Here is a 21,722-nt window from a genome sequence, read left to right on the forward strand (position 1 = left end):
TGTAAGGTCCTTAAACCTTTAAGGGCCTCTCTGCTACAAGTTTAACTATGCACTGGCACAGTTAATCTGCCATAATTAGGAGGTATTGCTAACAATTTTTTGTATTTGTACAGTGAAGGGAAAGTTACCTAAATCATGTTTATCGGCATTTATACAGGGAGAGAAGTGTTCAGTTTATGAGTCTTGTCACAAAGTGCTGGCCTTCCTGGATTTATTTTAAAAGTAGGGGGAAACTGTCATTAATCCTGAACCTAAGTAATATGGGGAAAACTTTAGTTCCTTCTTTATTTCCTGTTCATCCCTTATGCAAACATGACACTGTATACTATTTTTTATAATTTTCTCTTTTATTCCTAGACTTCTCTTCCCCTTCACCTCAAGGCTCATGATCTCTTTCTTGATTGAGAGGGTAATGGAAAATTTACTCATAGTGGCAGAGGGTATAGGGTTTACTAGCTTGCCTTCATCTTGTTACTATCTCTTCTACCATAGTCTTTGTGAGCATCTTTAAATTCGTTTTGCTTCTCTCAGGACAATAACTACAAGTAATCTGGCTATAACTACTTGCTTCTCACTTAGATTCCTGAAGAGATTGCCTGTGTCCTGAATGGGTTTTAAATATGTAATGACTACCTGTATTTTTTATTTCTTATTTTGAATGTTTGATGTAAATATATAGCTTGTGCCGGATTAACAAATTTTGGGGTTGGAAGATCACTTGTTCTCTGTGCCCTGTTCCTTGGCCTCTCAGATCAAGATGCCAGATTGAGATCTACCTACATTCTACGTAGGCCACTGAACAACCATCAAAAAGCAACCGGGGGTGGATTCAGACTGGTAACCAAGAAGTGACGAGCTTTGTATTATTGATCTATACATACAAGACCTCTGTATTGGTCTCCTGAGATTATGTAGACTTTTTGTTGTAGTTTTCCTTAAACTTCAGAAAAATAGAACAACCAACTCAACAGTTTCTCCATGTGATGTTTTCAAACACACCATAGTATATTACATTTAATTTCCTAGTTCTAGTGCGCCATATTAGATTTTATGTATAATCTAGGCACATCTTTTGCCTAATGTAGAAATGGTGGTTTTACATACCATATTGGAAATGTATCTTCTTGAGCTTTTGGAAAATTCCCTAAAATGTTGAGGACCTAGATATATATTACTTTCAAATCATCAGGTTGGTGTTGGCCTCACCTTTCTCAGTGTTTGAGTACTAGAAATTTTAAAACAATTTTATACTAATTATACAGCTTGCATTATCTTTTGCAGCAAGGATTATTAATACGCATTTAGCATGGTAATGAAAAGTTAACTGGAATAGTTATTCTGTTATGTTAATTCGTCTCACTCAAAAGTTTATGCTGAACCATAAATCCGCCTCTCCCACCTGTCCCCAGGCTGTCATTCGTCTGTTACCACTGCATTATAACTATTACCTGTAGTCCTGAATATTGCGACTAGAAACGTTTTTTTGTTTTTAGGAAAATTTGGGAAGAGAAAATATCACAAGACCCACATCATCTGGAAACTAATTGCTGTTGCATACTATTTAAGATATTCTCTGTCCAGTACTGTATTGCTTTTAATTATGAGCAAAGTGATCAATCAATGAACAATGCAAATATGGCAAATGACTTGTTTTCTAAGGAAATGATTCTCAAACTGTTGTCCATGGGCCACAGGCAATCTGTGGAGTTTTCCTGGTGGTAGCAGAACACAAAACATCTTGAGAGTAGTGCTGTGTGGGATTGAGAGGCTATGGGAGGTAATAGTTCACATGGGGATTGGAGAACCACTGACCTAAGGGTTAAAAAGAGAGTGTTAATACATTATCACAATCGTCAATGAAGGATTGGGGTGGGAATGGGATGTTTGCAAAGGAAAACTTCTATCCTACTCACTTTTTCCACTGTTGCTCCAAAATCCATAGCAGTACAGATTCTGGGCTATGCCAAGAATAGTAATAGTAGCCGTGTCAGTCATGGATTGCCAACCTATGCTCTGAAACTGTTACAAGTGCTTCGTTAATTAATCAGTAGTGATGGTTTTATTACTAGTGCATCCGATGCCTCACCTCTCCATACATTAAGGCTTCGTTGGTGCAGCCACTCTAAGTTCCATGTTCTACTCTTTTTATAAAAATGGAGGTGGAAGTTGGGATGCAGTGCGCTAATACAGTACAGAGACACAACTATACAGTCCAGAAACATATTAATCAATTTGAGGATAACCTTAAATCCATTCTAAATAGTATTCATTTAAATACCTTGAAAGATTGAAAATACTCTGTCACTCTTTTATATCTGAATCATATAAAGTGCTCCACATTTTCATGAGAGAAATTCCTAACTGAGTTATATAAAATGGTATACATTGGTAATATTTCATTTCATATAGTGCTTTTCACTGTGAAGAATTCTAAAGTACTTTATAAACTATATATGTGAGCCTGCAAACCCTCACTCATGTTAGTAGTGAGAAGATGAGAAATTATTACCCATTTAATGTATCATATGTAAAATCGGCACTATACTTTAACACTTGTGTGGGCTTTTGGGAAGGTATAGACTTTTTTGTTAGTGTAATAGTTTTCTGAAGTTAGCTGGACTCCCAAAACATACTTTCAATCTTAATTCTTCTTGCAGTGAATTTTTGTGTATTTCTGATAGTCCTCTGTAAAGTACACCAATAGTTTAAATCAAGTTGGTGGATAAGGTCTGCCAGAAGGGAGACTTGCTCTAGTAGATCTTATAAGGCCCACCCAAGCAAGGCTTCTCTACAGTGGGCATCATCAAGACCCTAAAAGATGGATGGCAGAAGTGCACTTGGACATCATACAATTATAGCGGAGAGGAAGACTTTTTTTTATATACATGAAAAGTTAAGCACTTGAAGGTTTTTACATGCTTTAAAATGTTTTAATGCATACATTTATAAATATAAAAATTTTACAGATCAGCAATATATTTTATCCTTGTCGTCTTTAATTTTTTTTATTTACACTTGGCAAATGCCTGTTTTCAATAGAAATAATAAACTATTCCAGTGTGATTCTCAGTGTAATCATTGCATCTTAATTTTTCAATGCTAGGACTCTCTGATCCTTGAAAAGTCTCAAAACTGGACCTCCCAGAAAATGGACCATATTCTGATTTGCTGTGTTTGTCTTGGGGATAACAGTGAAGATGCTGATGAAATAATCCAGTGTGACAATTGTGGAATAACAGTGCACGAAGGTAATTTTGTCTCTTTATTCTATTTTATGATTGGGAAGGAAAAGATAAAGACATAAAATATAAAGAAAGTAAGTTGCCTGGTCTGACATATGAACCCTAAAAACCTAGTGTTAGATTCTTTGTATTGCAGAGATCTCTTGCAATAGTATAAATTTCACTCTAACAGACCAAGAGTGATTTTTTCCCCCCCCCTTAGGTAAATGTGCTCTTTGAGAAGAAAACTTCAGAGAATATGAGGCAAGCTATAAAATAGTTTTTAGTGTAAATTCCATTTTGAAAGTGCTAAAATGCAGACTATTATATTTCAAGTCTTATTTTTGGGAATTCAGATTAAATTTAGGTGTACTAATGTTGTGCTCCTGCTTCATAAACTGGGGCATAAGGTTATGGCTGTAAATTCGAAGAGCAAAGTTTGCAGTGGCACAAAGTGGACAGAGGGCCAATGAGGCCCAAAAAGTGCATGTAGCCGACTGGGAAAGGATATGGTCAGGGCAGTTGAGTTCATGTGAAAGTTAGATGCTTGTTAAATGCAGTATATTAGTGAAGATAAGAGGTTGAAATCAGGAGAAAGTTCAGGCTATGTGAAAAAAGGAATTGAAAATTATTGTGGCTTTTTTTTATTATTATTATTATTATTATTATTATTTGGTAATTGTTCCAAAAGTTCACACTGGGTAGTATTGTGCATGTAGAAGTCTTCTTGTAACATGCAGAAAGGGATAAGGGAGCTAAGGTGTGTTGCCTTAGAGATGCAATTAAGTAGAGTTTCCAGTAGGCAGTATCAGTCTGCCTGCCTTTTGGGTTTCATGAAAAAATTGAGGCTCAGAAATCTTTCTCCTTTAGTCTTTTCATTAGCTGGCCTACTAGGGTGACCAGGTGTCCGGTTTTGGACCAGAACACCTGGTTTAAAAGGAATCCTGACAGCTCCGGGCCATTGAATGTCTGGTTTGCGATGCCGCAGCGGGGCTGGCAGGCTCCCTGCTGGTGCCGCGCCGCGGCCTGCGTGGCTCCTGGGTCCAGAAGCAGCCGGCATGTCTGGCTCTTAGCCTTAGGGCTTGCCAGGGTGGAGTCTGCATGCTGCCCCGCCCGCAGGTGCAGCTCCCATTGGTTGGGTCAAGGAAGGGGAGGAACTAGCATCATTCACGAGCACTCAGTAGGTGGCTGTTGCGGGGGCATATTTCTCCCTCTGCTGCCCGACCCTCTTCTCCTCACGTGGCTGGGCTTGAGCTGCAGTGCATGCCGTGCTGCGAACCACCATTTGTCTGTCGCCCCATCACTGGCACCCAGGAGTTGGAGGTATGTGTATCCCCATCTCTAAGTGCTGGGAATGGGGCTGCACTCCCATCCCCCTCACTGCATCCCTCCCACCTCCCCGTCATTACATCCCTTCCCTGTACCCCTTCCAGCACTCTGCCACCCATCCTCTCCGCTTCCCAGAGCCGCCACCCTTATGTTCCTCAACCCCACATCCCAGCACCCTACTCACCTCCATACATTACCGCACTCCCATTATGTCGCTATACATCTCTGTGCCCCCCCACATCCTCAAGCACCTCCCCCTGCATCCCCACGGACCCCATATACCCCCCCACTCTCTTCTCTCTCCTTCACTGCCCCCTCTCGTCCCCACCCTGTTCTTGTCCTTGGCCTCTTCTCCTTCACATCTCTCTCCTCCTCTCCCCCCCCCACCCCAAATCTTTTCTCCTCCAGCCCACCCTCCTCCCTTCCCGGCTGGATGATTTAGGCAGCCCCTGGAAAAGTGTATGAAAAAGTCTCTCTGTATAGGAAAGTGCGTGCATGCATGCACGTGTGTGTAAGAGACTGTGTCTTTGTGTGGGGAGATGTGTGTATTGCCGCATGTGTGTATACTTTTATGAATAAAATTTACAGCCTAACTTTTTGACTTCTATTCCTTTTACTGGCTTGCGCACAAATTGTTGACACAAAATATGTGTGTATTCATTTCGTAACAAGTTTTTAAAAGAGACAGGAACTCTAAAAGAAATGTATTATTTCTTAAAAAGTGAATGTTGTTGATTAGTAACTGCAGAAAAGCCAATGTATCAGACATTTCTCCCCACCTTTGTCTCGTTACATTCTAAACTTTGTTGCAGACTCTCTCTTTTATGTGTATGTCCAGCACCTACCTGGACCCTGATCTTAGTTGGGGTCTCTATGCACTAAACAATAATTGTAATAATACATAATGTGGAAATATATGTTAGTGCATGCTAGTGTACACATGAATACATGTGTGTATCTGCATGTAGATGTGGCATTCAGTTTCTACAGATTTATTTTTATAGGTACTGGACAGCTGTGCATTTCTGTAGCTGTGTTCTATGGATTTGTTTTTTAGCTTCGGGAGTGGGCTTTTAATGGAACCATTGCAGCTGTGATAATGTGTAGTCACAATTCCACACATAAAATTACAATAACTTCAGGGAACTAAACACGTGGAGTTGGTTACGAAAAATGGGATGAGGGAAGGGATAAAATCATGAAAACCTCTGTGAAATTTCATTTTTTTTTTAAATTACCCTTTTTGACTGTTTTTTGTTCTAGCTCTAACATCTTGTAACAAATAAAACCTGAACTTAGCATAATACATCTGTCACAACAATAAATATGTCTGTTTGGTCCGTGCATTGAAAATGAGCATGTGAGAGAGGGTGGGAGAGAGGNCGGGGGGGCAGGCAGGGGTCGGTCTTCAGGGAAGGGGTGGGGCAGTGGGTGGGGTAAGGATGTTCAGTTTTCTGGAATTAGAAAGTTGGCATCTCTGTGTACTACTAGTTTACTCTTAAATTTTTATTTATTTAGGCATGACACTGCAAGACTTTTAGAAACCATGTTGCTAGAGCAAGCAAGTTAAAGGTGACCTGCAAGGGGTAGAGCAGTTTGTGCTATTATTTGTTTCTTTAAATAGCCTGCATTTTTTAAAATTGTTTGTTTTGTTCTGTTTCTTTTTCATCTCAGAAATACCAGGAAAGTCAGGTTCTGTTTTCCCTGTTTTTGCAGGAGGACTTCTTGGATAACTCTGAAATAAGATTTGGAGCTTTATCAGCCTTAATTGAAGGGTGGGTGTGCTTTTTTCCTCCCAAGGGTCAGAGTTAGCTAGGTGTAAACAAAAATCAGAACATTTTAAATAGCTGAAGTAAAAGTGCTTTTAACTAATCAGATTTCATTTATTTGTTTTTTCTGATGTACTATCCCCATCAGTTCTCATTTGTCCATAGAGTTTCCTAGGAAAGCAAGGTAAAGTACCTGAATTTCTGAAGTGCATTTAAAAAAAAAAAAGAGAAGAACCCTCCCCGAACCTCTGGTTTTCTACGTTAAACCTATAAAAACCAGTAAGAGGCACCCTTATTTTCTTTGCATGTTGCTTCAAAAAGGCAAAATAGCTTTTCGTTTAATATAGAAAAGTTTTTAACTTTAGACTGAATCTCTTCCAACAAATAGTTCCCTGCTTCTTCTGTGCCTGCGAACTACAGAGAAAGTTAATTTCCTTTTGTGAGTTCATATTCCCTCCAGACAAATGTTGACTACTTGTAACGTTTAGCCTTGGTCTACACAGAGGGGGAAGGGGGAAATCGATCTAAGTTACACAACTTTAGCTATGTGAATAATGTAGCTGAAGTTGACATATTTAGATCAACTTACTGCGGTGAAGACACCATGGTGAGTCGACTTCCTGCGCCTCTCGCAGCGCTGGAGTACAGGAGTCGACAGGAGAGGGCTCGGGGGTTGACTTATTGCATCTAGTGTAGACACTAGATCCAATCCAATTCGGCGGGTAGTGTAGACGTACCCTTAGTTAGCTCTTCTTTCATTGACTAAAATGTCTTCAATGAGTGGTTTAGGGCTACCTAAAGTCTCTTGACAAGGTGGGAACTATTGGAGTTGTTCCATAAGAGAACTTGGTGTTTTGTGTATGAAATAAGTCAGGGGTTGGCAACCTTTCAGAAGTGCTGTGCCGAGTCTTCATTTAGTCACTCTAATTTAAGGTTTTGTGTGCCACTAATACATTTTAACGTTTTAGAATCTCTTTCTATAAGTCTATAATATATAGCTAAACTCTTGTTGTATGTAAAGTAAATAAGACTTTTTTTTAAATGTTTAAGAAGTTTCATTTAAAATTAAATTAAAATGCAGAGCCCCCCAGACTGGTGGCCAGGACCTGGGCAGTGTGAGTGCCACTGAAAATCAGCTTGCGTGCCGTAGCGCAGGTTGCCTGCCCCTGAAATAAGTCATACCAGACCAATATCACACATTCTCTATCTCCTCACTCCACCTTTGTTACTCATGAAATCGTGTTTTGAAAATTCTCTACATCTTATGCTTTGAGCTAGCTACAAATTAATGAATTGAGACTCTGAACTTTTATTTTATGATTCATTCCAGAACACATGTATCTCTGCATTGCCCACAACTTCTTTTTCATAATCTGTTAATGTGTTGGTTGTAGATGGATGTAAGATGCAGGAAACTAGTTTAAACTAAACTTTTACAGCAATTTTCTCGTTTCCCTAGCTAGGTGTTGGCTTAGCTTATTAGAAAAAAGAAACCAATGCCTACTGTCTTTGAGTGATGATTGAGTTGTTATGCTGATGAAGAGTGATGGTGATAATTCTCAGAATATTACTGCATGATCAGCAAATATAATCCCTAGAGCAGTGGTCCCCAACCTTCTCACCTGGCTGGCGCCAGATGAAGGACCACAGCGGCATTTCGGTGGCGACGCCTCTCGATGACGCCACGTGCTGTCGACAAGTGACATCGAGACGCATTGCCCCTGAAATTCGGGGGCGATACCTCTTGATGACATCACTTGTCAGTGGCAAGCGGCATCATCAAGAGGCGTTCCCGCCAAAACACCACTGAAATTCGGTGGCATTTCAGCAGGTGCTCTCCTGGGGGCCAGGACGCGGGCGCATTAAGATGCCCTTGCGGGCGCCATGGCGGGGACCACTGCCCTAGAGGCTTGGAGTTCCATGAAAATCTTTTTGTGACAGAGTTGTACGATGAATGAATAAACTAGTATCAAAATATCTTGTTACAGTGCAGGCCGAAACTACCATATATACTCAGTCATAAGCAGGTTCGTTTATAAGCCAACCTCACCAACATGGATAAGTAAAAATGGAAAATTTTTATAATCCATTCATAAGCCAACCCTGTAATTCAGGGGTCAGCAAACTTTGGCTCCCAGGCCATTATGATAAGCCGCTGGTGGGCTGAGATGGTTTGTTTATCTCAAGCGTCCCCAGGCATGAAGGTAAACCTAAGTAAACAAAGTGTCCCAGTGCACCAACTGCTTACCGTGATGGGCTGGGACAGCAACTGCTGGGGAAATTTTTTGGGGGGAGAAGCTGGGAGTCAGGGGAGTAACCCCTGTGACCACCCCCCACATGACCCCCCTAACCTGGGACCCCCACACTCTCCCCATCCCATCCCTTTCCATTTTATTGGAGAGGGCCAGGGAAGGATGTCTCTGGCCTGGCTGGAGCTGCTCCGGCAGGTTGGGCAGCACAGGCGCAGCCTGCTCTGGAGGGCCAGACCAGGCAGGGTGGCCACAGCATATTCCAGCGGGCTGGGTGGCACAGCTGTAGCGTGCTCGGTGCAGTCACAGCCTGCTCTGGGGGGCGGGGCCAAGCAGCACAGCTGCAGCCTGCCAGCCCCGGAGCTGCAGCTGCTTTGGAGGCTGGAGGGAGAGCAGCGTGGCCAGAAGTGGAGAGACTCTGGCCCCGCCTCTTCCTTTCTGGCTCTGCTGGCTGTGCTGCCTCTCCTTGCTCCCTCTGTTGTGGGGAGGGGCTGTGTCCTCCCTTTCTATACCCGTCTATAAGCCGACTCCCTCCTCTGGTGCTTCCCTTTTTTACTCAAAAAATTTGGATTATGAACGAGTATATACGGTATGTTGGAGAAGTGGCAATCTTTTTTCCTTGGTTAAAATTCATGAACTCTTTATTTAATTTTTATTTTTTTTTAATGTATAAAACATGTAATTCTTCCCTTAGTTTACTAAACCTCTTTCTTCAAAAATTTGAAGATTATAGTTGTCTGTTTGCACAATAATAGCTGCATATATTTTCTGCAACAAAGATTGTTATCTTTTACCTATAGTTTTAAATGTCTAAAAGTACATTATCACCAAACATATTTTGTCTTCAAGCTTACTCCCATATCCCTGGATGTAAATAGTACAATGTGTATAATTTTTTTCTTTAACTTTTTAGAATACAAACAAAATCAATTAAGTCAAACTAGTCCAAATTGCTAGAAATGGAACAAGATTTGTTGTTGATATTCAGAATTTATTTTATTTAATAGGTTTAAAATCAGATTTAGTTAACCTTTACATTAATCCATGAAACACTTTGTTTTACTTTAGGAGCATGAATTTATTTAAAAAATTTTATGTAGAGAAACACATTATGGAAATGTCTTCTTGGCTGCTAGCTATCCATCTACTCTGCTTAGAAGAGGACTTACTGGGACCCTTAGCTCAAAAGTCAAGCAGTTTTTAGGAAAAGAGGCAATCTGGTATTATCTCTTTAAGTGAGTGGTGTCGAACAAAGAGGAATGAATTTCATGTTTGTTTATGCTCATGTAGATAAACATGTAGGATGTATGTATTCCCTTCTATCCACAGTGAAACATTCACTGATATCAGTGGAAGTTTTGTACAAGGATCTAGGATAGAATATGGCCTGTAGTAACTATACTCATAGTTTTCTTGTTCAGAATTTTATTGTTGCGTATAATGTCACGAAGTGGAAAAACATACTAGTCTTTTCAGATCATCACTATATCTTATGGTTTCTCTTCCTTCTCCATCCTTTGTGCTTCCCTCCCACTTTGCTCTCTGTTTCCATTGCATTTCCTTTCATGCAGAAGCAGCTTTGCTCCCACCCTATTCTCTCTGCAAAAATTATCAGAAATGAAATAGTTAATGTTAATCTTAAAATATTGTCATTTGATTTTATAGTTGACACTCCAATGAGATTAATACAGGAAAAGAGAGGTCACATCATTGTTTCAAGCTGTCTGCAGACTTGGAAAGACCTTGCTGCAGTAACTACCTCCAGTTCATATTCGAAAGTTTTTTCACAGCCTTGAGAGCAAGGAACTTTTTTTTTTTACATGAAAGATTAGCTTCTGTGCAAACCGAATGTCCCGTAAGTCACACAAATACATCATGAGGACCTCGTTAAACCAGCTAACTACATGTTTGACACACTGCTTTAAACTTTTGTATCTGGGTCAACGGCACAAATATGGTAAGAAATATTTCTGTGGAGAAGACCAATGGAGCCCTACGTTACTCTAATTTTTTTAGGTATGGGGCTCAGGAACAAGCGGACTTTTAGATAGCCAGGCAATTGGCTGACTTCACTGAGGCATTTATAGGGATAAACTGGTAGACAGTTTATTTCTTTACATCCATTTTTCTTAATTTCATCTTGTCCAAATGCATCTGTTGTTGTTGTTTTTGTTGTTGTTTACTTCTCAGGTGCAGTAACTTTCTGGTTTTTTTATCTCATTGAATATAAAGTCTGTTGACATGACTTGACTTTTTATCTGGAGTATGATGATAATATTATAAGGTGTACTATATCTTAATGGACATCCTGCTTGAAACAGGAATTTCTATAATGCTAAATGCATTCAAATGTGCTTTTTTTAGTTAGAAGGTAATCTTCAGACATTACATTGCACCTCCAACAGCACAAATATAAAGAAACTCATTGTATTCACAAGTACCTATAATTTTTGTGTAGATAAGCTGCAAAATAATTACCTACTTTCTGACTTCTGTAGTTATTTCTAGCATATTTATGGCTAACATTTGAGTTGTCTGAGATATAATTTAGTAACGACACTTCGCAGTCGAACAGCATATCAAAGAAATGAGTGGAGTCCTATGAAGATTGACTGGATTGAATGATAGGAAGAACTTAGTACGAAGGAAAATAAGTGAGCTGCGTATGTATATACAGTGTTAAAAGATAAAATGTGGGAGGTTACATTTAAATTTCAGCCATGCAATCAGGTAATTGAGTAAATGTACTCTGTAGCAAGATTGGCTTCATGTCTGTGGCAAGGGGCTATAGCAAAGAGGTTTCGCATCAGAATAAAAACGTTATATGTCACAGACTAGGAATTCTGCAGCGTCAGATGTATTTTAATTAAATACCATTTTTTAATTAATATAGTATGTATTGTGGTGCTTAATTTGATATTGTTGTGGTGGGAGTCACTAGATAGTGCTGCTACACATAGTTCTGCAAGGTTTTTTCTTAGTATGTGAGTACTACACAATCACTGCACAAATGCTGTATTGGTGTTATATAGTGTAAATAAAACAAGTGTAATCCCCCTTTTTTCCCTGGGTTACTCAGGAGTGGGCAGACTATAGCTGAACTGCTCCGTACTGCTGTCCAGGCTGCCTGTGTACGGCTTCATGAGCCATGGGGTAGGCTGGGTCCCCAAGGATAACTACTGGCATTTCAACATCTCCAACAGGATGTTTTCTGGTCTGGGAAGAATGTCTCTTCTTGCAGCATTTTGAACAGCCTGGAGTTCCAAAAGACGCAAGCGTTATACACCTTTCCCGACCATCCCACGTTGATGTTGGTGAAACAGCCCTTGTCATCCACCAGTGCTTGCAACACCATTGAGAAGTACCCCTTGTGGTTTGTGTACTGTTTGGCAAGATGATCCGGTGCCAAGATAGGGATATGCATCCGTCTATCGCCCCACCACAGTCTAGGGAACCCCATTGCAGCAGAGCCATCCACTATGATCTGCACTACCCTTGTTAGCAGAAAGTTATTGATTGTCTTGGTTGCTTGGATCAGAGCAGCCCCCATGGTAGATTTGCCCACTCCGAATTGATTCCTGACTGACCAGTAGCACACAGGTGTTGCAAGCTTCCACAGGGCTATCGCCACTCGCTCTTCAACTGTCAGGGCAGGTCTCATCTTGGTATTGCTGCGCTTAAGGGTGGGGAAAAGGAAATCACATGTGAAAGTTTTGCAGCCACTGGGAATCATCCCAAACCCACAACCATATGCAGACCCACCAGTCTGTGCTTGTTTGCCAGCCCCAGAATTGGAGTTCCACTGACTCAGCATGCCCCAATGCCGTCATGATATCCCAATTGCCACATCCCGTGCTTTCAGGAACGTCTGTGTCCATGTCCTCCTCACAATCTTCTTTGTGCTGGTGGCTCCTAGCTAGGCTGTGCACATACTGCAGGTTACTGTGCGAGGTGTTTACAGTGCTCACAAAAGAAATGTGCAGCTAAGCGGGCTCCATGCTATGGCATCTGCATGAATAGCCCAGGGAAAAAAGCGCAAAACGATTACTTGCCGTTGCTTTCAGGATGGGAGAGAGGGACAACATGTATCCAAAACCATCTGCAACAATGTTTTTGCCCCATCAGGCATTGGGAGCTTAACCCAGAATTCCAATGGGCAGCAGGGACTGTGGGATAGCTACCCACAGTGCATCAATCCATGAGTTAATGCTAGCCACTGTATTGAGAGAGCACTCCACCGATCTAATGCGCTTAGTAGGGACACACATGATTGACTGTATAAAATCGTTTTGCTAAAGATCAACTTCTATAAAATCGATCTAATTTCATAGTTTAAACATGCCCTAAGACTAGTAAGAATCTCTATAGGGGTGCAGAGGATGGAGATTTGTCTGACTTTCTCTCTCCTGTCCCTTGTTTCATGAGTTGCTGCTGAGACTTCCACTTACTCCTAATTTTCTCAGAATTTATAAGCTTCTGAGTTAGTTTTATGGAGTTTTATTTCAATTTATAAGTCCAACTGATGTGGTACATAGAGTTTAGAAGCTCTACAAAGATCTTAGTAGATATTATGAACTCTGTAAGGCAGGTAACTGTCATTTAGAGTGATTGCAGTCTATAATACCCCAAACCTGTAAATAATACAAATGAAAGGCTAGTTTACTAATTCACTCTTCCATGCAGTACGCTGGTTTGTTTTCATGTGTCTATGAAAAATTTCAATGCAAGCCTAGAAATGTAAGTCTGACAAACATTTGTAGTAGTTTTTGTTTCATGGACAAAACCTAAAAGTATTTTTTCTCCTCAATTTTAGATTTAAGGAGGGAAGGAGGACTCTGTTTATTAAATTCATAACAGTATAATTATTTTTCAAAATGTTCACTTTTAGGTGTGGATAAATCCCATTTCTTTTATAAAATCTTTAATCTGTCACTTTGGATAGATGCCTTTATTCTAGGATCTTATAACTTGCTTGTAATAGCAGGGTACCCCCAATTGTGATGTCAGTTCTCCTGACACATTGATTGCAGTGTGTCTGAAGAAAACTGTCTGGTACATATCATAGCATGTGACATAGCTGTGGGTAGTGCCCTTGCCAGCAATTGCCTTTGGGTTTAGTTGCTATGAATTAAATAAGTTCTGCGTTTGCCCAAACATCTCTCTTTCTGTCTGTTTATTTTTATTACTTCGCTGTGATCTCTATGGCAGGGAATAGAATTTTCTGTGCTAAAAAGGAGTGTACTCTTAAGAGTACTTATTGTATAGTAAAATATCATTTAATTACTAGTATTTTGATTTTACAGCTTTCTCTGTCCTAGTGTTGGCTTTTTGTGAAGAATCTGTTTTGTGAAATCCATCGCATACTTTCCATTTTCTGAAATTGACCTTGTCAGATTGAATTTAAACTGAAAATAGGTCAATTGGTAACTAACTATGGGGGAGGGAGAAGACAGAATACTCTCAGATTTAATGGAAGTATTTTCAGAGAAAATAGAAAATTATAGGTTGTGAAATACAGTAGTTGTGAACATTTTGCAAATTTTTTGCAAATGCTGTATTTTCACTTAAAGTTCTCATTTCATGCCTGATGCAGCAGATGCTGTTGCTCTGTTAATATAATCTTATGGAAAGTTGTCTCTTTCCAGACAGTAGCAGCAAAGATGGGAATCTGCCTGTCCTCACCTTTTTCATCTCAGTGCAGTATGAATTTGAAAGCTCAATTGGAACTGTTACAAGACTAGTGTTTTTTTTTAAAACGTGTAATTTTCCATTAAAAAAAAATTACAATTCTGTGTATTAAAGCGAAAAATTGAAAAAGTTAAGGTTTTCAACATAAAACTACATATTATCTACATTAAACAGTCTCACCCACTGTTTACACAGTTTGTGGAAGAGTTAATGGTACTATAAGAATGTTAACACTTTATTTCCTAACTTTTTTGTGTTTAAATTCACAACTTAATATTACATAATACATTTTTTTCTAGTTAGTGTAGAAAACATTCAGATGTGATGGTGGTGTATTGTGCTGTTTGTAAAATGTATCACACAGCAGCTTAATGTCATCTGGCCAGTGAGATGAAGTTTTTTTTAAATTAGTGATTTTTATCCACCATGTTCATGGACTGTTATGACCTGAACAAAATGTATTTCTGACACTTTGCAAAATTAGATGTCCCATGTATTCTGAAGGATACTTGACCTAAATTCTGCTGCAAGGCTCACTGGTATCTATTGTATCTTGTAAAGGTTATCTAATTCAATTAAAACAAAACACAATTCTGCCTCAGAGTTGAAGCAAACAGCTAGTTTATTTAAAAAAAAAAAAAAAAAAGGTAAAATTAGAGAATTTTTGTAGAGGCGACAAGACCCCAGACAGTTTGGAAGGGAGTTGGCACTCTGTTTAAAATTTAGGTTACACTAAATTTACACTAGCAATAATCGTTAGAATAGTGGCGCAGTTTTGGCTTGGAGGACAGAGACCAAACATATGCACAGAAGAAACCTTTTATGCTACCTGTCAAAATGGTTAACTTAATGTGGACACAGCAGCAAAATACAGACAAACACGTGCATAGAATTTAGTCGCCGGACCCATATTTTCCTATACCAGGCATTTAATTAGTTCCAATGCAGGAATTACAGGGCTCCTTACCATCTAACCCAGGGATCAGCAACCTTCGGCACGTGGCCTGCCAGCATAATTATCCTGGCAGGCCAGGCCGGTTTGTTTACTTGCCGCTTCTGCAGGGTTGGCCGATCGCAGCTCCCACTGGCCGCAGTTTGCTGCTTCAGGCCAATGGGGGCTGCGGGAAGTGGCACAGGCCAAGGGATGTGCAAACCATGGCTAGTGAGAGCCACGATCGGCTGAACCTGCGGACGCGGTAGGTAAACAAACCGCCCCGGCCCCCACGTGCCAGAGGTTGCTGATCCCTGATCTAATGTATAACACTGGGTAGGCTTTCTAAGAGCCAAGGTCCCAGAGTTGTTGGGGCATTGCCCCTGGATCCCTATGGGCCAGTAGAGCAAGTTCCCAGAGTCTGTTGTCCTGAAAGTGAGAAAGCATCAGCAACACCATTATCCACTCCCAGGACATGCACTGCATGAACTGCCTGAAAAATGATGTTAAACCACAGGCAGCGTTAAATGAAGACAATCACTAGCTTTGTTACCACTGTAGCCTTAGCTGACTGTTTACAATATGGACAATGGATTGGTTGCCACACCAGAAATGGACTTTCAGAACAAGAAAGTTTTCTCTCCAACTAGTGACTGCCACCGTATAGGAAAAACTCAAAAAAGATGATGTTCCCTCTGCTATATGGCTCAGGCTATATGTCCACACCACTCACCTTGAAAGTAAACCCCCAAAGCTGTGCCTGCTGAGCCATCAGCTTGTACCTGCAGCTCAGTCTTGAGCAACCATACCAAATGTCATAACAAAAACTACCATTAAACTCTTCAAGGATATTTCCACACACTTCTAAGTCTTCCTTCGTTTTTCTTGTCATTCTGGTACAGTGGTGGTGGAGGGTTTTTGTACTCCAGAGGAGGTTGATGCCAGATGGGCACAGAATGCCCAACTGGGAGCCACCACCCGCTGTGCAAAGTTTAGATTCCCCAAAATCGCCTTTAGTACCCTCAGTAATTTTTCTTTGCTCCCTTAAGAGCCCACATCAGTGGCCTGACCCATTCCTGTTTCTCTAGGTAACCTTGTCACATTTTTTGTGCAGTCTCAACCAGTGAGGGGTTGTGTGGCTGCCTGCCCGTCAGTCTTGGGTGCCTCACAATGCTTTGCTGTTGTAGCTGCCAACCAGGGCTGCTCAAACAGCCTAACAACATGCAGGTCACACTTTGAATGTCTGTGTATAGCTGCAGTCCTGGTCCAGCAACTCTGACCCTAACAGCCTGTCAGCAACACTCCAGTAGCACAGTGGCTTCCACTAGCTTTGGTTACTACTTTCAGGGTAACCCCCAATACACTCCAGTCCTGAATTTTCCCCAAAACATCTGTTCTGCACAGTTCAACCCTTTCCTGGAAAGTTCAGATATTAAAGGGTCAACATTCAACAGTTTGCTCCTTTAACTGGAGTTGCTATACTGTTCAGTTTAAACAGAACCCTGGATTAGTTTAGATGAAAAATAAAACAAAAATATTTAAGTACAAAGAGAGAGGTTTTAAGTGAGTACAAGTATAAGATATTAAAATTAGAAACCATTACAAGAAAAATAAAATGCTTTCTAGTAGCCAAAACTCAACAAGCTAGACTTGGTTCGAGGTAAAATCCCTACCACTTATTTCCAGGAACACGGCTGACCAAATTCTAAGGTCAGAATTTCCCCCACAAAGTCAAAGGGCTGCTTCCTTTGTAATCTTACATGGAAGTGTGGGTGGAGGAAAGGAGAGGAGAGAGATGCCTTGTGGTGTTCTTTGCCACTCACTTTTATAGTCCAATCACCCTTTTGAAATGGATTCTTTTGAGGATTAGCCCTCAAACAGAATTTATTCAAACAGGAAAGAAAGTGACATGGAGTCTGTGGTAAAGGTGCCACCATGCTTTCTTCTCCCCTGTGTATGCAGATTTGCATTGTCTCCTGCCATTTCACCCTTTTGCAGTATCAGGGACCCTGTTTATTACTTATATGTAGGGCCCTACCAAATGCACAGCGTGAAAACCACGGACTGTTGAGAGTAGACCTCCCTTGTGAAATCTAGCTATTGGAAGGGAGGAGCAGAGCTGGGGGTGCCCCAGCTGGGGGCTCCTCCTATTCACTGGGTTCCAGTTCCTAGTCCAGTTACTAGAACAGGGGAGGGACAGGACTTCCTCTCTCCTGAATTGCTGCTCTGTGGGGGAGAGAAAGGGAGGGAAATCAGACTCAACTCTGGGTAACTCTCCTGGCTGCAGGAAGCTCTGTGGTGGCTGCCTTCAGAGTCCAGCTCTGAAGGCAGCAGAGAAGTGAGGATGACAGCTTTGTGACCTCCCCCCCACCCCCATTACAACTCTGAAATTTCAGACCTAAACATCTGAAAACCTGAAAGTTGCAAATTTAAAAAACCTCTGGCTGTGAAATTGATCAAAATAGATCTGAATTTGGTAGGGCTCTACTTGTATGTAGTTTGAGGTAGATATACGTTTCTTTGTTGAGGATATACCTGTTTGACAACTTTTGCCTAGTCAGGGTTGTGTGGGTTTGAACATGTGCTAACATCATAATGGAGGGGAGGGAGGGGAAAATTCATAACTTTACACATAATGTTGCTGCATACACTTCACCATGATATCATTGAACAGCTAATTATTAGTTTTCAAATGATAGCTCACGGGGTATATTTTGTACAGAAATTATTACAGTAGCGTGTAGGGGTGCTCTTGGACACAAACCTAGAAACCCCAAACTGAGTCCAGTTCAATTCCCATATATGTTAAACTTTGAGCAGAGCCTTCTGTTTTTTCTGTGGCAAGGGGAACCTCAAAGCTGTTGACTAGGTTCTGAAATACCTGAAGCATGTACTTGTAGTTACCTAATCTTCTTGAACATAGGAAGATACTGAGATTGTCCACAAGACTGGCCTGTCCAGTGGGGGGAAGTATCGCCCACTCCAACATGGAGCTGCATTTTTTGAAATTGGCACATGACACTGAGTACCCCGTGGGCACAGCTTTATCAAAATAATCATGGCCTTCAACTGAAATTCAAACAAGTTAAAGTCCCTGGGATGCCCTGGAAGCAATCTGAATGCAGACCTGATGTTGCATTTTGCCGACATCACCACAGGACTACACTCCCTAAGTATGGCTACCCGCAGCATCAAATAAGGACTGTCTCACTGAACATAGCGGAGGGCAATATAATCATTTTACTGTTGAACCCCAGGGATTGAACAGGTGATGGAAAGTCTATATTCCCCCCTTGCTGCCATTGCTACGAGGCTTAGAAGAGATGTGAAATTTTGGTATTGGAATGTATGGGAAAAGGACCCGCCACCTCCAGGGTGATCTCTGCCTTTTCTTTATGTTCAAAGCCTTTAGTGGACTTCTTTGTCCACGAGTGGCATCTCACGCCCTCATATAGGATTTGGAAACCAGCTGAAAACCCATTCCGTAAATAAGTGGTCTTTTTTGCTACGGTAGTTCAATCACAAATTTCTTAACTCTGTATGTTAATTAGAGAAGGAGCTCTTTTCATGGTTGTTGCCTTTCCATGTAGCATCTCTTGAAGAACCGGACCTTGCAAACCTCCCCTTTTCTACAGTCCTGCAGGAACTACCCTTGACTCACCTACTAGGAGAGAGTGCTATACTGACTCCAGCACATCCTACAGCAGTGGTTGTACCAGCCTTGGGTGTGAAAATGTTTCCTATCATTAATCCAAAGTACATATTGGCTTTTATATCTGTGTTTTTAAAAAGAAAGTTTTGGCACTGGCAATCTGCTTTTTGTGAATGGTACCTGGGCGGGGCGCTAAGGAGTCATTCGTGCAATCAAAGTTCTGTTTTACCTCATGGTAAATCTGGTTCCCCTGCTGCCTCTTTCTAAATTCTGTGTTATGCCTTAACCATGCTTCCTCACCATACTTAGCATAAGCCCTCCTACTAAGTCCTTGTATTGGAAGAAGGAAATACACCTCTCAGGGCTCCTCACACAAATTGTAATTGCATAAATGTGTAAGGATGCAGACCAGTTTAAGAGTTTGTGGCACCTTAACACTGCAGGGTTTGTCCTCAAAATTTTTATGCTATTTACTCCCTCCCCCATCTGCTCTTCCCTGAACAGCAAGGTAAATAAATCCACACGTTCCCTTTTCCAACCTTTTCCTTAACCCCTTTAGACAGGTGATTCCCAAGTGGGTGGTTGGATCCCACATAAGCTCTAGTAGCATTAGCTGCTGTGTCTCCTGCCTGTTCTGTTAGGAATGATGCTACTTGGTGAAGGGGGTGAGGAAGGGGCTCCCTAATTGTTCCATTTTCCTTTGTGGGACGTGAATTTCACCCCTAAATTGTGAGTGTCACCACTCCTCTGAGAGAGGAATTTTGCCAGCCTCTGGGCCACCAGTGCCAGTGATCTTACTAGGTCACCCCATGTTCCTTGGGGGTGGAGAGTCCAAGGGGAAAGCACCCTGAGCCACCACCCTTTCCCCTGAGCACCAAAGTTTGCAATCCCCTCTACTAGTATGTGCAGGCTACCGGAGAATACACCTTTGCATCCTGAGGATGCCTGCTGGACTCTTGGCAGGTTGTGGGAGTGAGGCCCCGGGCTGCTCACCCACTTCTCATCATCCTCAATAAGGCATGGACCTTTACTTTCCTCAAACTCAGAGCCGGAATCTATTATGTGGATCTCCTGTATGAGGGTTCAGGATCCCATCTAGGAGGAGTGCAATCCTGTGAGTCAGCACCATCTACACAGTGAACCGGCTCTGCTGAGGTCACGGCTCTTACCCAGCTGCTCTCCTCCTCTTGTGACTTTCCTTCTGCAGTTGTTGCAGGCCGTTTATCCTCGCTTGAGCTCTTTTCCTGTAAAGACTGAGCACATTTTTCCTCCGGGGATTGTGCTTCCCTGGCACTGCTGCGCAAATAACACTTACCCACCTCTGAAGCCGCAACTGTCAGAGCTTCTGTTAGGGCAGGGTTGGGTCCATGCCTGCAGGAGGGAACCGCTGCTGCCTCGCCTTGGTGGGAAGGAATGAGGCGGAAGGGACTAGGGGCTCTGCCTGGCTCCTTCAGGGCAGCTCCTGGAGCAGGCACCTGCTGGCCATACCTGTGGCCAAGATCCTGTGAGCGTGAGCTGGAAATGAGGTGGGAGGGGATGCATCCAGAGAGAAGGAGCAGCGCACTCCTGCAGCTGCCACAATACTCCCAGTGGGATCTCCTCATGGGGGAGTGTAGAGCAGGGGGGAAGGCAACAGACCTAGCTCCGATAGGGCTGCTTGGGAACACTTGCCTGCCCTTCCCCAGCTGCTGTAGTGGCACCAAGTGATCCCTTCCCCACTATGCCCTTCCCAGCCACTGTAGAGGTGCTATCTGAGCCTCAGCCAATCTCCCTGCCCCTGCACGTAGGGGCCAGGAAGAGCGGTTTCCCTAGAGCTGGGCAGCTGTGGAACGCAGAACAAGGGCCATTCCCAGCCATCGAAGCAGTACCACATCACCATGTGCCTCCTCTCCCCTTGGAGCAGTATGGAGAGGTATGGCAACAAACAAGGCTCCAGGAGGGTCATTCCCAGCCTCTGTAGCAGTGCCATGTGGCTAGTGGACTCCTTCCTCCCACAAGTGGGTGGTGGGATGGGGAGAGGCCCCAGCTGCAGCCCTGAGCGGGGCTACACCACTTCAGATCCCAGCTTTCCCATGTAACTCTCAGCTAACCCCCTTTAAACAGGAAGGGGATGGGGAGCATGGACCTCCTCCCTAAGAAGGCTCCTGCCCTGATATCAGGCAGAGCCTCCATGCTGGGGTGGGGGGCAGAGGTATAACTGGCTGCAGGGAGACAGGACTGACTCCCTCCCATTGGGGCAGACCCACTGCTTCTGGGGAAAAGGGCCCCAGAATCAGAGGATGGCTGATAAGGAATCTTGAAGACTGCTGTTGCTGGTGAAACCTAGTGAGTTAACCTTTTCTCTGCTGGAGGAGATCTGAAAGATGGTCCCCATGGTCCTTGAACTGGACTAAATCCTGGGAGCTTCGAATGCTGACCAGTTAGCACCCCCTCTCCCAGAGGGTTGCTAATTTTGGTTGGATGTATTCCTGGACGTTTCATCATATGACATAGTCTTTAGTTAAAGATTAATCTTTAATTCCTGGAGACTTGGCAACCCTATAGCTGGACAATGGGTGCAAGAGACTCCTAAGGCAGGCGCTACCTATTGTCCCTTGGTGAGTGTCTCCCTTCTTTGTTACTGGGTCTGGCCCCCCCTTCAACACTGGTCCTGTCACGTTCCCCCACCCATTGATGTGGGTGGATGACATTTCTGCGTCTTCATGGTAAACAGTGTCCTATAGAGAGAGTCATAAGAATACCTGCAGAACAGTTCCATCCTTGCTGTGTAGCTTTATTTGCCTGAGGCCAGGTCTACACTGCGACTTTAAATCGGTTTAATGGCCGATATACCGATTTAACGCTGTATCCGTTCACACGACGTCGTCATTAATATCGAGTTAA

At 42.3% G+C, this 21,722-nt stretch overlaps 1 protein-coding gene across 5 annotated transcripts in view; it reads left to right on the forward strand.

Moving 5' to 3' along the window:
• Nucleotides 1-21,722, forward strand: part of PHF14 (PHD finger protein 14) — a 302,948-nt gene that overhangs the window by 15,987 nt on the left and 265,239 nt on the right. For all 5 annotated transcript variants that reach the window (XM_075062378.1, XM_075062380.1, XM_075062379.1 and 2 more), the window contains exon 4: nt 3,104-3,248. In XM_075062378.1, the coding sequence (XP_074918479.1) occupies nt 3,104-3,248 (145 nt within the window). The remainder of the gene's footprint in view (nt 1-3,103; nt 3,249-21,722) is intronic.

The sequence above is a fragment of the Chelonoidis abingdonii genome, chromosome 2, assembly GCF_003597395.2.
Source record: "Chelonoidis abingdonii isolate Lonesome George chromosome 2, CheloAbing_2.0, whole genome shotgun sequence".
Taxonomy (NCBI): domain Eukaryota; kingdom Metazoa; phylum Chordata; order Testudines; family Testudinidae; genus Chelonoidis; species Chelonoidis abingdonii.